Raw genomic sequence first — 17,790 nt, 5'->3', positions numbered from 1 at the left:
TATCAAAATTTAAGAAATTATTTGTCAGAAATTAATATATAATCAAAGAAAAGTTACGAAAATGCTATTAAAAGTTAAATTATTCACGAGGAAGCTAGTTTAAAAACACCGAAACCAGTTTGATTGCCGGAAGACTCTTTCACTTTTACAATAATACAAAAAAAACTGTAGTTTTTATGAAAATACATCAGAAAAACAATTGTTAAACACTTAAAATATAATTACTTTAAGTGCCAGCCAGGTGGCCGAGCGGTTAGCGCGCCTGACTGCGAAGCCATTGGCTGCGGGTTCGAATCCCGCTCTGGGCATGGATGTTTCTCTCTCTTTGTCTTGTCCTCTGTTGTGTGTGTGAATGTGGCCCACTCTATAAACGGATTTGTGGCGTGTGTAACGTTGCTCGCCTCCGTGACTTTGGTTCACAGGTGCCCACAGGGTAACGCTAAATGAGTAACAATTCTGGCATCTTCATAGGCAAAGATTAAAATTCAGTGCCTGCCATTGGAAAAAAAATAATAATAATTACTTTAAATTTACAGTAGTATAACTACGAATTTAATGTTTTAATATTTTTTAAAATTTATGATTTAAGAATGGTTTCTAATTAACTACACTAACTTTGCAGATGACAGCTTATTTTTAAAAATAAATTACTGAAAAATTTCTTAGCAGCAAAATAATTGAAGTGTTTTTACTATTAAGTCTTTCTACAGTTGATTGTAGAATGGCCTCAAAAATACTTCAATTCTGTGGAAAAACGTCAGTTAATTTTTTTGCAGGGAAAAATCAGTAAAAATATCAGATGTACGGTTTGCCAACTGCTATATGATTTTAAACTACGTAATTTTTTATAATGTAATTTACATAAGTACAATAACGATTGGATATTCAAAGTAAAAAACTTCTAATTGTAGTACAAATAAGAGTAACGAAATCCAACAGTGTCAGAAACTATGCTTGGTACAGAAAATAAAAAAGTTAAAATAATGCTTGGAAATTTGAATTTAATGGCCGAAAAGGTGGAACCGGCAACTGTGTCAAACGTAAATATTAAGTAGCTTAATGAAAACGGTGTTAAAAAGCGAAGTCTGATGCAAGAAAAACGAAGAAAAAAAAACGTGTTTCCTTAAAGAAGATAAACCACTGAGTAGAAAGTTTTAATTAAATATAAATAAAATGTTTCTATAAACAATTGAAATCTACACATTGTTTGGGTATCTTCTATGACGAATCAAAACTATTCGTTATTAGAGATAATTGCTGAACTGGAATACTCTAATCCTACTCATAAGAGATTAATTTGTAATTAAACGTATTTGGTCCCGGTATAATTTCTATGTTTAAATAAATTACACTACTATTGGGAAAATACACGATAATCGCATGTCATAAGACCAGTAGAATATTCCAGCAAAGTATGAAAATAAATTCCCATATGTGCGTGTTTTCGTAAAAGTAAATACACAAATAAGGGAAACAAATAGGCTGACACCCCATTAAAGATTCCCATTCAATTAGTATTATCTTTGGATAAGTTCTTAATTACAAGAAAGGGTGGTTTAACCTCTCTTGTAATGCTTCTTGGAATTTTCGTGTTTTCTAATATTATCTCTTTACTTAGTGCGTGCTCTTTTTATTTTCTTGCAGAAATGTTTGCCACCAGAAGTTGCGACCAGAATGGAATGTGGATTGGCAACATAACTAATTTTACTAGATGCGTACCAAGTATGCAAGTAAGTATAATTTATTGATAAGAGGTTGCTTGTATAAGAAATAATTTCGCTTCATCAGTCTTTCGATAACAACATGGAATTTCATCTCTTTTATCTGAAATTATGTCTTTTCATCAAAAATGGTAAGTTAGCTAAATTAAATTACGTCTCTTCCAATTTATTCAATTGATTTAAAAAGATATGGATTTATATCTCTGCTTTGGTAGTTTTAACACTAGAAACGCTGTTTGCGTCATTTCGATATCCCCCCCCCCTCCGATTATGTTGTTTTTTAAGATACACGTGAGCTTCAAAACTCATACCTTTTGACTTTTCCTAAAATGTTTCGAAATACACTATGTTAAAATATAATACCTTTATGTTGATTAATAAAAGAAATTATTATAGATATACCTAATGCAGTCAAAAGTAGCAACTTCGACCTTCATAAGAAAAATTTTCGATTTATAAGGGAATAAGTAAGCCTCTTTTCGATTTCTAAAAGAAATACAAACTGGGTGAAGAATTTGTAGAGCAAAAAGTAAGGACCACCGTGAAGAAAACATGCGAAGCAATAGTTTCCGTGAAATTAAATTCTATGTCCAAAGTAGTTGAATAGAAATCCTAATGAATTAAAATTTCGTTATTGCGGTTTGTAAACAATTATTTTTGGTAAAATCCTGGACAGGAAAATAATTGTTGTTGCAATTAAACAAGGCAAATTTATCACGTGACTAACGAGACGCATAACTTTGTGATATATAAATATTTTAAATAGCTGTCTTAATTTGATAATGTTGAAAACTGGTCAACTATTTATGAACTACGGATTTCAAAAATAATAATATATATTATTTAATAATGTATACTACAATGGAACCTCGATTTTACGTTTCTCGTTATCCCGCTTCTGACGTCATTTTCTGCTGGTCCGTAAAAACTGCCTTTATTAATAATGTTAAAATATCCTGGATTTTACGTTGCCCCTTTTATGAAAATTCCGCTTAATGAGTTTTTCTAATAATGGATCAAAGTCATTATTGACCATCATTAAAGAATCGCACACTAACACGATCATATAAACTTTTTTAGGTGTTTTTTATCAAGAGAAACTTGTTTCTTATATGTATGAAGCCTTTCTGGAATTATTTCTATTCTGCCTTGTCCGTTTGTCAGCCTAGCCTGTGTCAACTCTTTAGCTAGATAGATCTCCAACTTTATCAATCGCACAAGATCACGGAGATTTGTTGCTTAGATTTTACGTGAAAACGTAATAAACAGACCGACAATACACTACTACGGTTTTGTATGCAAACTTATTTCCGCAATTATAATATTAGTAGCGAAGTAGAGGTTTTACAGAGCACTATTTTATTCCATTTACATACTAATTAAAATAAATTTGTATTTTTAATAAAATTCTGTAAAAAGTAGGTATTCGTTTTGTGGTCGCAATACAAATTGAACTTGTAAAAAATTTACTTAATGATATACCAGTATCATCTTAAAAAGGAAAGTGTTAAGAAAATTTTTTTAAAAATATAAACTGGTATTTAGTTACATACATATTATAGTGACTCGGTGTCATTTGTTTGAGAGTGCCGGAGAAAAGTAAGTACACNAACATGTGAAGCAATAGTTTCCGTGAAATTAAATTCTATGCCTAAAGTAGTTGAATAGAACTCCTAATGAATTGTAAAAAGTAGGTATTCGTTTTGTGGTCGCAATACAAATTGAACTTGTAAAAAATTGACTTAATGATATACCAGTATCATCTTGAAAAGGAAAGTGTTAAGAAAATTTTTTTAAAAATATAAACTGGTATTTAGTTACATACATATTATAGTGACTCGGTGTCATTTGTTTGAGAGTGCCGGAGAAAAGTAAGTACACTATTTTTTATTAAAATTTCAGTTTTGTACTAGTAGTCAGGAAAGGTAGACAAATTACAACGCCATGATTGAGTTATTAGTAGTTTAATATTCAAATCATGCAAAATTACGCGATAAAATTTGTCAAATAGATTAATTTTGTCCACGGATAACTGATGCCATGTCCGAATCTAAAAAGAAATGTAGACAGTGCAGTGTTGATTATTTGAAGCTTGGCTTCATTACATCATTGTTGGACAAACAATTGCCTATGTTCCTTTTATGCAACAAAGTTTTAAGCAATGACGCCGTGAAACCATCTAAGCTGCTGGATCATCTGAGAAGATGTCATCCTGATCAAACAGATAAAGATTTGAAATACTTTCAAACACTCAAAGATAAACTTCAGAAGAGACCCAAGTTGGACAGAATGTTCGTTTTGACGTCACAAAGAAACGATGATGGTTTGCGAGCGTCTTACAATATCCCTTTACTAAAAGCAAAATCCGGAAAACCGCATACCATCGGTGAAAAGTTAATTTTGCCAGCCGTTGAAGAGGTTTTAAAAACTGTTTTAGACAAACGCGCATCTGATATCACTAAAAGAATTCTTTTAAGCAACAACGCAGTTGAAATACGTATTGATGAAATGAGTTCTGGTCTTGTTTAATTATTTGCAAACGACCCATTTCTCTATACAGCTGCACGAGACAACTTTATCTGGTAATGAAGCATTATTATTGGCATATGTTCCTTTTATTATGGATCAAGAAATCTACGAAGAACTGTCAATATTTCATGTTATGAAGGATTACTTCATGGAAAAAGCAATCCCTTTATCGAACATAATATCAGTAACTACAGATGGAGCACCTGCCATGGTTGGACGTTATAGTGGATTTATAAGCTATTTAAAACAGAATGTACCAGGGGTGTTTGCAACACATTGTGTCATACATCGACAACAGTTATTTGCTAAAATTTTGAGTGTAAGATAACATGAATATCTTCAATTAGTCATTAATACAGTAAACGGTATCCGAAGCAACACATTGAATACGTGGTTATTTGCGCAGTTGTGTGAAGAAAATAACTAAGACTTTCATAAATTACTCCTTCACACTGAAGTACACTGGCTGTCAAAAGGCTTATGTTTGACAAAATTTTTTGAACTTTTTGAGGCTATTTTAGAATTTCTGGATGCTAAAGATAAAATTTTGAAAGAAAATTTAATGAAGAGGAAAACAGACATAACCTATTTAACAGATTTGTATACTTAGTTTAATATGGTTAACTTTGGCAATTACAAGGTGACAGTCTTAATTTGATTAAAACAAAGTCCATCCTATCAGCATTTCTTGTTAGAATTAAGCTAATGAAGCAAAACATTGGACGGGGTGAATTTTCCCAGTTCCACACTTTGTCACAGACAAACTGCCAGGAAGACGACTTTTCAACTTACGTTCAAATTTAAATGCCCTCTATTCAGATTTTGAAACTAGGTTTGAGGATGTGTTGACTATGATAACACCACCGTGGATAATCAATCCAAATGGTGACATCGAAGAAACGGATATCATAAGTCAAGAGGAACTGACCGGAATAAGCACTAACAAGGAACTTAAGGTACAGTTTAGAAACGGATATCTGCAATTCTGGCTTTAAGAAAAACATACTTATCTCGTGTTATGGAATATCACGAGAAAGTTTTTAATTACTTTTTCATCTTCAAACTTAGTGGAAAGGGGTTTCAGTGCAGTTACCAATCTTCTAACAAAAAGAAAAAAAACAGACTGGACATCATTAACCGAGGAGATTTGAGATTAAACCTAACTAAATTGATGCCAAATGTTGATAATTCATTATTAAAGCATCAGGTTCATCCCTCACACTAAAAGCATTTATTTATTGCTTAGTTATTTTATATAACAGATACTAAATTTCAATTTGAATTTAATTAGTAAATGTATTAAATTAACATGCGTTCTTTTCTTAAACGTTTCACACTACAGTTAGAAATTTTAATCTTTCACAGTGAGTAGTACTATACCAGCTGTCAAAAATACATTTGAGGCTGGTGAATTTACAAAAAATCAATATCAACCCAAAACCGGAAAACATGGCAAGGGACAAAAAGTTCAGGAACCACTGCTGTAACCCAACAAAACAATTAGTCGAAGGCGAAAATTGCCGGAAGAAATCTCTCAAAAGTTTGTTTCACTGTTTTGTTTTGTACAAATGCAGGCGAAAGTAAGAAGCTTGCGCTTCTTATGATCGATAGAGCCGAGAAACTACGGTGCTTCAAAAATGTGAAAATGTACCTACCGATTACGTTTAGAATAAAAGCATTGTTTAAATCCTTGCTCAAAGCATATAAATTATTAAGAATTATTATTAACAAACTACAAAAACAAATTTTCAAAAATTGATTTTGTATAAAAACAAAAAGCAGGTAAAACGTATTCCAGCTGCACGCGTTTTTATAACTAGTTCGACGGAAAACGTAATATCTTGAATTATAATACTATTTGTTGTCTTCTTCCAAATAATCTTAGAAGAAATAATTTTAATTGAAGATTGCTGTTTTTTAGCAAAACAAATCTAGCATTTCAAGTTAGAAAAAATAACACTTGTACTAACTCGTTTGTTCTTAAAGAAAACCAAGTGTAGCAGAATGAAATGGCAGTACGTCACAGATGATGTTAACAAAAAATCTAATCAGCTCGTTCAAAATCTTTCTTCAGTTTGAGCAGTGTTTGTTCAGTTCAGTTTGATGTGTTAGTTTTATGCTACCGATATATCGAGCAACAAACTTTTGATTCTTGGTATATACGTTATTTTTAAAACTACGAATCTATGCATATAAATTTTAACAATTCTTTATAAAAACATTCATTTTAAAAAGCGACAAAAAAAGATAAAAAGGAGTTAAATTAGTATTCTAAATTTATTTACGTGCAGCTAATATGAAGTTTTTCCTTTAATAATAATGGTTTGCATTTTTAGGAACTCTACCCTAGTGATTCCTGGATACCAACTGTTGTCGCATGGATTGTTATCATTGGTTCTGCTCTCTCGATTGTAACACTATCTATATCTCTCTTCATCTTCTTTTACTTTAAGTAAGCTTACTTTTTATGCATAAAAAAATTGGTTTTTAAAAATATTTTAAACAAAATTGTTCACGGGACAGATGATTATAATATTATTGAGTGTACCGCGTTTGTGTTTAAAATATATTTCTTCGTACCTATGGCGGGAAATAGAAATTCTTCATTTATAGATTACTTAATTACCACACGAAGTCTAACAAATAAGTTTAGTAAATTCTTCTTAATGAGACAGCATAAGTTGCCAGGAATTATTAACAGCTAAGCATATGTTATGTCTGTCAGTAAATTAAACATATGTTATATATCTAAAATATCAACTTATGAGATATTGTTCCAAGTCGTGATCTTCCTCATCTATCTACTTTGGTTGGAGATGCACTTCTTCCGAATTTTATTATCTTAAGGGATATTATCATCCACTTAATGTAGTTTTACATTAAAACCACAATTGAAAACTAACCAACCAAACTTAATGCTCTAACTTAAAAGTCTTATAATTCGATGTTGTCCTAATTGATCTGATTCTAAACCAATAATTTCAGTTTTAACCAAATTCTTTAAAGAAAATATGTAATATGTTTTTACCTTAGATGTATCTTAAAACCGTTTGTTGTATCTTAAAACCGTTTGTTAGGCACAGCATGTCCTTTTGTGGACTTTGTGCCATTAAACCCTACATTCAATTCAATTCAACCTAGTTTTTTAAATCAAATTGCCTAAATTCGAAAACAAATCAAACAATCAATTAAAAAAAAATCACATTTTGTTAAAGAAAAATCAAGCACGAGAGTTGTTTTCTTTACTTGGTCGAAAATATTCACGAATGAAGTATTTTCTTGAAAATCACAATGACGTTTGATCAAGCACCAATTTACATAAAGCAAAATTCAAAGCAATAATACCTTACCTTTAATTAAAGATAAATACTAGAGCACCTAGTTTTTCAACTTTTTATTTAAAGCAAAATGTAATACCAGGCAGAAGTGGCTAATCCAAATTATTCTAATCAAATGATATCTTCGGTGAAGGAAGTATTGCTTCAAAATTTCAAATTCTAGATTAAAAACAGTTGAGTTGATTAAAAGGGTAATATATTTGGGTTAGGAAGAACCAAGTTCGTTAAAAGCTGACTATTAATCTTAACGAAAGTTAAATATCCTTCAGGGAAGAGCGATGTCTCCCCTGGAAGTTGCAATGGAACGCAAATTCGGTACAACTGCAAGTCTTTGCTTACTTGGCCAGCGACTCAATCCTAGCAATTCAGAACTCACCACGTATAAAAGTAGTGGTTGCACTCAGGGATCTTCAACTATCCCTACCAAGATCGGTTTAACTAACATAAATTGCAGTATTCTGACAAATTTGTCATAAATTAGGATTTTGATTATAAATTTGGTAAAGCTTCCTGAGAAAAAAAAGTCAGTTTCATGAGATATAAACATACTCGAAGTCTGCTTCTACTAACAAACTTCATTGCCACTTATACTTTGGCCGCGTGGTGCGAAACTGCATCAACGAACAATTGAAACGCTGTTTACAGAAAGAAATTTAGCTTTGAAAAAAAGCAGAAAAGATAAGAATTTTCTAAAGCATTATTATTGTAAAATTGTTTGCACTTATTTGAAAAAGAAATTTAATTTTTAAAGTTTTTCGATTGTTTCTAATGTATTAAGTGACAATTTTGGTGTTTTTACACGAAATTCAAAGGCTACTTTTCACAGAAAATATTATTTTTGAATTTTTTTTTATTTCTAATGCACATTTGGATAGGTCACTTAATGAATAATCGGTCACTTTCGCCCGATAGACTCAAGATGGGATCTGCTAAATGTGAAATGAATTTATAGTTAAAAAGGAAACTTTTTTTTTTGATTTAAAAAAACTGAGGCTTAACTTAAAATTCTCGAAATGTGTCTTAAGCTAAGATGCAGAAATCGCTTTAAAAATATTGCTAAGAGGTTCATCGAACACAGATTCATCAAGTTATATGGGTTGAAAATAACACAAGTCTCACACCCAGCAAGTTTCATTGACGTTGCCGATCATTAATATAAAACTGGCTGACTTAGTTCCAGAGCAGATTTTTACATTCTGCAACGCACATGACTAAGAGGTACGAATCCAATAAACAAAAGTATGTTTTATTAGTTTCATTAAATAATAGTTATAAGATCTTCTATGAATAGTATGAGTTAGTAGAACAGCCAAAAGTCATAAGTTTTGTAGAACTGCAAAAAACACTTAAGCTTAACCAGGGATCAACAGATTTCATCATATAGTCGTTGGTCGAAACAAAAGAGCACTCCAGGGACACAAATCTTACTTTTTTCGTGTCGTAGTGTAAACTTTCAAAGAATACCTATGGATGGACATGACATGGCTACATGAAATGGACATGAACGTGTAATTTCTTACTTGACATTTTAAGTCGACAGCTCTACCCCCTGGCGAGCCATCACACGACTACTTGAAAAAATGTAAAGAATATAGATCCTAACAACCACTGAAATAAGAAACGTCAGTAAAGCAGCGCTTTTGAGTTGGTCGATCGACGGAACGTAAAAAACCTCGAACACTAATAGTTCGAGATAGCATCTACTGTTGTTTGCAAATTGAATCTGAAGTTAGAAAAGGCAGCACAGGGTATTTAAAAACTGAGACTTAACTTAAAATTCTGGAAACGTGTTCTGTTCTAAACGTGTAATTTCTTACTTGACATTTAAGGTGACAGCTCTACCGCTTGGCCAACCACCGCACGACTAGACTACTTGGTGAAATATAAACTATGTAGATCCCAATCAAAACAACCACTGAAATAAGAAACGTCAGTATAACCTCGAACACTAATAGCCTGAGATAGGATCTACTGTTGTTTGTAAAGTGAATCTGGAGTTAAAAAGAGGAGTACAGGAATTTAAAAAACTGAGACTTAACTTAACATTCAGTCCCGTTCTGAGTTGAAAAAATATTGCTAAAAAGTTTGTGAAATCTCAGTTTCTTACAGTTATACAGGTTGAAATAGACAGGTCTTTCGCCCTAACAAGTTCTACTGACGTTGCCGATCATCAATTTAAAACAGACAGACTTCGACCGAATATTCAGACCTTTTTAAGCTCGAACCCTAGCGCTAGATGGAATCTAGTATTGATCGTAAACTGAATCTAAAGTCAAGAGAGAAACACTACTGTGATTTCAATAACAAAATCGGTTTTTCTAAATGCACCATCTAAATTGCAATTATAAAGTCAAAAATTAAATAAATGACCTCTGTTTAAAATTAGCTGAATACCCGTTCTTCATACGGGGTGAGAAAAGTATATGAGCAATAAGTCAATATTAATTAACACTAAGAAACCATGCCCGAAAGAAGGCACATATGAACACAGAAAACTAAAAAAATAATTCTAATTTTTATTTATTATTTGCGTAACTTCCGGTGACTTAATGTCAATACATTAACACTCGAATCGCCGTTGGGGTCATTTCAATAATTTACCGCGAATTCTTATGTTGTTTTGGAAGATACCTGTTAGCTTCGAAACTCATAATTTTTTTTAACTTTCTCTTAATTGTTTCTAAGTATGCTTATCAAGTTTTCTGACGTTTATGTAGATTATTAAAATAAACTGTCGGGCTGCGCCCCCTGCTCCCTAACACTCGTCTACCCCCCGAAAATTGCTACGCAATCTTATATGGTTTGCTTTGCTCGCTACTAACTTAGGTACATTGCAAATGCACAAAATTCTAAGAATTCAAAACAATCATTCAAATCCATATAACAACTTTCTTTTTAAAAAAAATTACATCTTTTTAGTAAATACTAAGTCATTAAAATAAATTTGAATTCAAATAAATGACATGTATTTCGTTAAACCTATTAGAAATGTGCTATAGTATAAAATCTTAAAGCGTAACAGCACGACTGAGACTCATTTTATAATGAANGGTATATTAAACTGTTTCTAAAGCCACTGAACGGAACAGTTTGGATGTATGACCTTTTATACTGGATTGGTTAAAAAAACTTTTAAGTTACTTCTTAATAATTTGTAGCCTCTTAATATTAATTCGATTATTTTAATTATCCAGTATAATAAACAGTTTAATATTTAATTTATTTATTTATTTATAATTTTTTTTTTAATTTTATTATTATCATTATTTTTGTATAAATGGAATGGGCTTAGGTTCATAAAGAACCACCTTAATAAATGCAGTGCTGTGCAGGCTCTGACTTTTAAATAAGTCACCCTATGATTTTGAGAATGTGTATTCTTTAACATTATGTAAGATAGTATGAATGAAGGATAAAGTCTATAAACGGCTTTCTATCCATATGATATGCATGCTCTGACTTTTAAATAAGTCACCCTATGAATGATAGAAATGTGTACTCTATAAAATTAAGTAAGGATGTATGAATGAAGGATAAAGTCTATAAACGGCTTTCTGTCCGTATGATGTGCAGGCTCTAACTTTTAAATAAGTTACCCTATGAATGATGAGATAAAAATGAATTTTTTTTTTATTTATTTATCTATTTTTTTATTATTCTATAAAATTATGTAAGGATGTATGAATGAAGAATAAAGTCCATAAACGACCTTCTATCCATATGGTGTGCAGGCTATGACTTTTAAATAAGTTACCCTATAAATGATGATGATGATGATTGTTGGCGTTCTGTTTTGGAGCTTTATGCAGTTTTCAGCTTATAGCTCGCTTATGTCCAGGGTGGCGGAGATAAGTGGATGATTATAGTATGCGGATAGATTTTAGGTAATGCATAAAGTAGTGTAGCTTGCGTTTGTCTTTTGTATCCATAAGGTATGAAAACGACAAGGCCCCAAGTCCTAGCTGTGTTTTTAAGGTGGTGCGCTGTTGATCGAAGAGCGGGCATTCTAGAATAGTGTGATCAATACCGCAGTTGCATTTGTTGTCTGGAGTGAGTCCAAATCGGAATAGTTTTGCTTTGGTTGGATAGGATCTAGTGCGGATTCTAGAGAACGTGACGTCTTGGAGCCTGCTGGAGAAGGGTAGAAGTTCGTTTTTATTTTGGCCCAGATGACGAAAATCGGTATAGTATTTACTATTCAGGAAGGTTGATTTTCTGGATTGTTGGTGGATTCGCTTAATTGATTGGTAAGTATCTTCCATGGTAAATCTATCGTAAATTCTTGGTCTGGAGAGCGCTGTTTTTGCCTGCTCGTCGGCGATTTCATTGCCGAGAATCCCGGAGTGGCCAAGAACCCATGCTATATCTATGGACTGGCATGAGGGTGGAAGCGCTTCCATCGAGGCTATTATTTGGTATATGATCCCTGGTGAAGAGTCTGCAGCCGAATTTAGGGCTGTCAGAACAGAGAGTGAGTCTGTAAAAATTATAATTTGAGAGCTTGTATGGCATTTTTGAAGTGCTAATAATGTAGCTATTCCCTCAGCTGTGAAGACAGAAGAAATGGATGGAACGGATCCGGACATCGCTGACCCGGAGCGGGAGTTGTATATTGCCACTCCTGCCTTGTCTGGTGTTCGGGAGGCATCTGTATAGATCAGAGTGTGATGTGGCCAATTATTGCGGACAAAGTCCCAGAAAATGGTAGGTATTAAGTTCGGTGGTAAATTCTTGTTTTGATAGGGGAGATTTGTGAGGTGTATAAGGACTTTTGAGGGTATTTTTGGAGTTCGAGGGTACATTTTAATCATATGATTGATGTTTATGCCGTGAAGGTTCAGCCAGTTTCTTGTTTGTACGGGAAGAGATGATCTCCTATAGGTATTCGGAATGAGCAGATTCTGGTATGTAATTGCACTTAGTGACTGATAATGGATTTGTCTGACATAAAACCGCATGGAGATCATGTTATGGCGTTCTTCGAGGTTCGGACAGCCCGCCTCCTGATAAAGTAGCGGTAGTGGAGTCCACTTCGGGAGGCCCGTGGCTATCCGCAAGGCAGCATGGTACACCGTGTCGAGTATTTTGCGTTCACTTTTGCTGGCGAGAAAGTGCAGGAGACAGCCGAAATCTAGCATAGGCGCAATGTATGCCTGGACAATTCGGAGTAGGTGGAAGGAGCGTGCGCCCCAGGAGTTTCTGGATATACATTTTAGTATGTTAAGCTTTTTTAGTGTGGAGATCCTTTTTTCCTGAAAATGATGGCGGTAGCTCAGGTTCGATGAAAGGTAAACTCCTAGAATGCAGATATGCGGCGTCCATATGATAGTTTCTCCCTGGAAATGTAGGGTGGGAGGGGATTCGATGGCTCTATAGGAGAAATCTATTGCTCGACGTTTCCCAATGTCAGCAGACAGATGCCATTCTGCTAACCACTTTTGGAGACATAGGAGAGATAGCTGAAGTTTGCGGGTTAGAGACGGCTGGTTCGGGGAATAGGTCAGAAGGAATATATCGTCTGCGTAAATAAAACAATTGACGCCGTCTGGAAGGATATCAGACATGTCATTTATATATAAGATGAAGAGGAGAGGGGAGAGCACTGAACCTTGTGGAACGCCCTTACTGCTGATAAAGGCCTTTGAGTATGTATGTCTCAGCGCACTCGGAAGGATCTATCAGTGACGAAGTCACATATCCACTTATGAGGGGAACCTTTGATGTTATGTTGTAAAAGTTTGTATGCAAGGCCATCTGTCCAGACGTTGTCATAGACGTGGGCGATGTCCAAGGAGATTCCGACAGTAAAGTAGTGGTTCGCTTTTGCAAAACGAATATGATGATCTAGAGTCGAGAGGAGACTGTCGCATCCACGACGGGGAAGGAATCCGTGTAGATAAGGGTGAAGAGAGTTTTGATGTTCGAGGTGTGCAACCAAGCGCTTGAGTATTATTCTTTCCATAGTTTTGCGAAGGATGCTGGTTAAAGATATAGGCCTGTAAGAAGAGGTTTTGAGGCGTGATTTTCCGGGTTTGGCGAAAGGGAGCACCGTGGAGGTTTTCCACTCCATCGGAAGCGATCCTGAAGACCAAGATTTGTTTAATAAGGACAGCAGTATATTGAGGGATTTGTCATCGAGCCCCTTTAGCATATGGGTTGAAATTCTGTCCGGACCTGGTGTAGTAGATTTGGCAAGGGATATGGCTGTTTTGAGTTCCATGAGTTGGAAAGGATTTGAAAGAGCTGGGTATGTGTCTAATTCGCTGGAGTCGTAAGGGATGGTCATTAAAATAGGTTCCCTGGCGTAATACTGACCAAAGAGGTCGGCCTGTTGTTTGACGTCAAAGACGTGTTGATTTCCCCACAATAGGATAAGATTTGAGTCAGACACGTGAGATTGCGTGCGTTGAATATTTTTGAGTAACCTAAAGATGCTTGGGGAGGAGCCTAAGGAGCAACAAAGTTGAGACCAGTATTTATTGGATTCCCTTTTTATCGTGCAGCAGTTCTCTTAAACTTGATCCATAAGGCCGTGTCACCTGAGCGTTTGGCCCTCCTCCATGCTTGTCTTTTTCTTCCAAGCAGGTGAGAGAGGTAGGAAGACCACCAAGGGGGGTATTTTGCCTTCGGAAATTTTTTCCAGCTGCGATTTGCTTGTAGTGTGCTAGTGCGCATCGATGTGAATTCTGCCAATGTGTTACAGCCACTATTTTTTAAGGAAGCGTTTATTTGGTTATAAAAGGCTTTCCAAAGAATTCGAGGACGGGAGTAATCCAGATCATTGCCGGAGCCCAGACTGATGAGCGTTTTTATGGGCGCGTGGTCACTGTCGAAGCTGTCCGCGTGGACCTCATGCGAGCAAAGTAGATATAAGTCTGGAGATACAAGAGCCACGTCGAGCAGCGACGGTCTATGGTGCTGATCAAAACGGGTTGGGGTTGATAAATTGAGCATGCAAAGGTTTTCTGATATAACATAGTCGAGGAATTGGGCTGACCCTGGTGAGTCACTGGAGCTGCCCAAAGCCCGATGGCGGACGTTGAGATCGCCTACTATCAGATATGATGGTTTTGATTGGTGGACAATTTGTTCAATCCAATGTAGATCCAGCCTGCCTGGGGGGAGTAGATGTTAATAATAGTTAGTACGTGTGGTCCGACACCCGTCTCAACGATAATGAATTCATGTTCGATGGAGGGGGTAGGAGGAGGTTGTATTAGTCTGGAGGGATAGCGACTATTTACTGCAGTGATGAGGCCACCGCCTCGATGTCCATCACGATCCTGGCGATAAATAGAGAATGGTGACAGGTTAAATGCGTCTGAGTGCTTTAAAAATGTCTCTTGGATACATAAACATTCTGCATGGTTAAAATACGATGTTCGCAACCATTGCCGTTTATTTGATAGACTTCTAGCGTTCCAAGAAACTATCTGAAACATGAAATTAATAAAAGGTAGAGAGGTTATAGGTCACTGGTTGGTGGTTATGAGCGTTTCGGGATTTTAGCATGGCGTTTGTCCAGCTTCACGGTGTCACTGATAGAGACATTTGGGCCGGTTTGCAGATTTTTTTTGGTGGTGTTTTTGGAGGAGGAGTTCTGTGTTATTGCGCTTGATGTTTGAGATGATACTGGAGAAGTGGTTTCACGTAGTGGATGAGCAGAAGATTTGTTGTTCGGAGGAGTTGGTTCAATAGCTGAATTAGTTGAGGGAGAGGACACAGGTTCAAGTGCAGTTCGTGTCGGCACATGGTTATCGTGGTCGCTCAAGGGGCGGAATTTCTTCCTTGATGGGTGTGATTCGGGAACTGAGGTATCGAGACGAGAAGTGAGGTTATCTATTACTGAGAAGAGTTTTTCAAAGAGGATATCCTGACGTTTGGCGAGTGCTTGAAGTTCAGCGTCGAAGGTTGTGACAACCTCTGATATGACGCTCTTGACAATTGTCTTTATGTCCTCAACTTTGGTATGTTCTGATCTGGATATAGTTGCGTAGGTGGGTTGGGAATTTTGAAACTTATATTGTCGCCTAGCTTCAGAGAAGGTCAGCTGTCTGTTGCATTTAAATTCCAGGAAATTCGCTTCTTCCACCCAAGATGGACAAGTCTGAGTGTTCACTGGATGATTCCCTGTGCAATTAGAACAGTGTGGAATTTTACTGTCGCATTCTGAAAAAGCATGTTGTCCTCCACAATATGAGCATATTTGAGATTTAGATGTACATTTTTTCACAGAGTGATTAAATTTGTAACATTTAGAACATTGACGCGGGCGATCACAAAAGATAGTAGGCTGCACAAGATTGTACCAGAATTTAACCTCTGTTGGAATTGACGTGCCATAGATTGTTATTAGGCAAGTTTCTGATAACTCTGAAAATTTCCTCTTAGTGAATCTCCGAATACTGTGGACAAATAGGTTATTATACGAGAGTTCTGAAGCTAAAGCAGATAGGGAATGATCGGTGGGAATTTCTTGAAGAAGAAATCTCGTTGTGATATTTTCAGGAAAAACATATGGCTGGGTTGGGATTCCCATTAAATTAGTAATTTTACTTATTTCGATTGCAGTCGTCGAGTCATTTGTTTTAATTAACAATTTTCCTTGACGTGTGTGCATACACGAAATGATTTTTCCGGGACAGCTTACTGTGTTGTTTAGGCTTTCTTTTAACAGGATCGGTTTTTTTAGAAATGAATTTTGGTCATTAGGAGTGAAGAGGATAGCGTATGTTGATAATTTACCAGCCGTTGCATATTCGAGTTTCTCGGCAACTGAGTGTTCAAATTCCAGTATTGTTGGAGTTGATATTTTAGCAGGTCTTTCCAAATGCGAGTCGAAGTCCATTTCATCTTCCCTAATATTGAGATATGGAAGATGAATCAATCCTCAAGCTGTACTTCGGTAGTGAACTGCGGCAAGCCAAGCCGCACCGGTGGGCGGTGCCCGGGTTGATAATTCAGGTAGTTTTGCAATATTATTTGAAAGGCGATAGTGCAATGCGAATATAGTAATTAGTTAACTACTATATAAGTACAAAAGAATAAGAATATTTAACTCACCGCCTACTTGTCAATAATTCAAACTGTCAGAAAAATTGACAACCGTGAAAAAAGAGCTTTGAACAAAATACTAAAATAGAGATCTATCTACAAAGACTACTCACTTCTGCCTAGCTTAATAGTATAAGATTGCCGCAGCTGATAGGGTGAATTTCGGAAAAGATCACATTTGGTGAGAATGCTCTCTCTGGTTATTTCAGTTTCCGTCTTTAAAAGCGCTATATGTTGGGCTACATCAACTAGATTTGGCATGTGACATTTTAGGCGGCAATCATTGGTCGATTTTCTAGCGTTGCCATTCGGGGAGTTGTAATGGGGCTTTTTTTGTCGTCGTGTAAGAGAAATATATATATAGATAATCATAGAAATAGGGTGATTCCACACTATTTGTAGCCTGGCATGTTTAAAATAAAACAAACAAGCAACAAAACTTTTATTTCAAGTTTTTTTTTCAACTAACAAAAAAAATTATAAACATTTTATTGAATGAGTATCTTTATTTGTACAAGTTGAAAAGCGACTCCAACCTAATTACAACTCTGGGAAATAGTACTCTAAGTACGTTAAACTTCGTGTTAACACCTAAACTTCGAGCATAGTGGGACTATTGATGATTTTCTTTTACTTAAGTAAAACTTGCAGCTGAAATTTTTTCGTTAAAATAAATGCCCACATAATTGGGAATGTACGTCTGCTTTGTCATGATATTCATCTTTTGTACTGCAAAATGGAAACCGAATAAAAGGAAAAGAATGACGTAATTCTAAATAGTATTAATGTGAATATGTTTGCAGACGATAGCTTAAAGTAGAAGCCAAGTATTGTCACTTACAGCAATAGAACGAAATGTGGCGTAGGCTTACCAAACTAGATGTTAAGGAATTATTCTCCACTATGTTAAACTTGCAGGAGGCTCGGACTTTTTTACAACATTTGCAATATTGCTGTCATCCATTGTTAGTTGATTACGCAGACCTAGTTCATTTCATGCTTTACAACTGTGTTTTGCGCTTCAGAAAGCCTTTAATTCATAATATTCTATCTCCAAAGTACAAAAAAAACTCGCCTTTTGTATCGCAAGGGACGGAATAAAACTTCTAATAGCTATGAGAGATGCTAGTAACTTATTTGTTGATATT

The 17,790-nt window shown here is 35.3% G+C and overlaps 1 protein-coding gene across 1 annotated transcript in view; it reads left to right on the top strand.

The window, feature by feature from the left end:
• Positions 1-1,644: 1,644 nt before the first annotated feature.
• Positions 1,645-17,790, top strand: part of LOC107444778 (corticotropin-releasing factor receptor 1) — a gene marked incomplete at its 5' end in the record, with an annotated part of 57,742 nt that continues 41,596 nt past the window's right edge. Inside the window, 2 exon segments of the mRNA XM_043052434.2 lie at positions 1,645-1,730; positions 6,587-6,702. Of these exon segments, the coding sequence (XP_042908368.2) occupies positions 1,645-1,730; positions 6,587-6,702 (202 nt within the window).

This window comes from Parasteatoda tepidariorum, chromosome 5 (genome assembly GCF_043381705.1).
Source record: "Parasteatoda tepidariorum isolate YZ-2023 chromosome 5, CAS_Ptep_4.0, whole genome shotgun sequence".
Lineage (NCBI taxonomy): Eukaryota > Metazoa > Arthropoda > Arachnida > Araneae > Theridiidae > Parasteatoda > Parasteatoda tepidariorum.
Note: the sequence above shows the minus strand (reverse complement) of the source record. Positions and strands in the feature narration are given on the sequence as shown.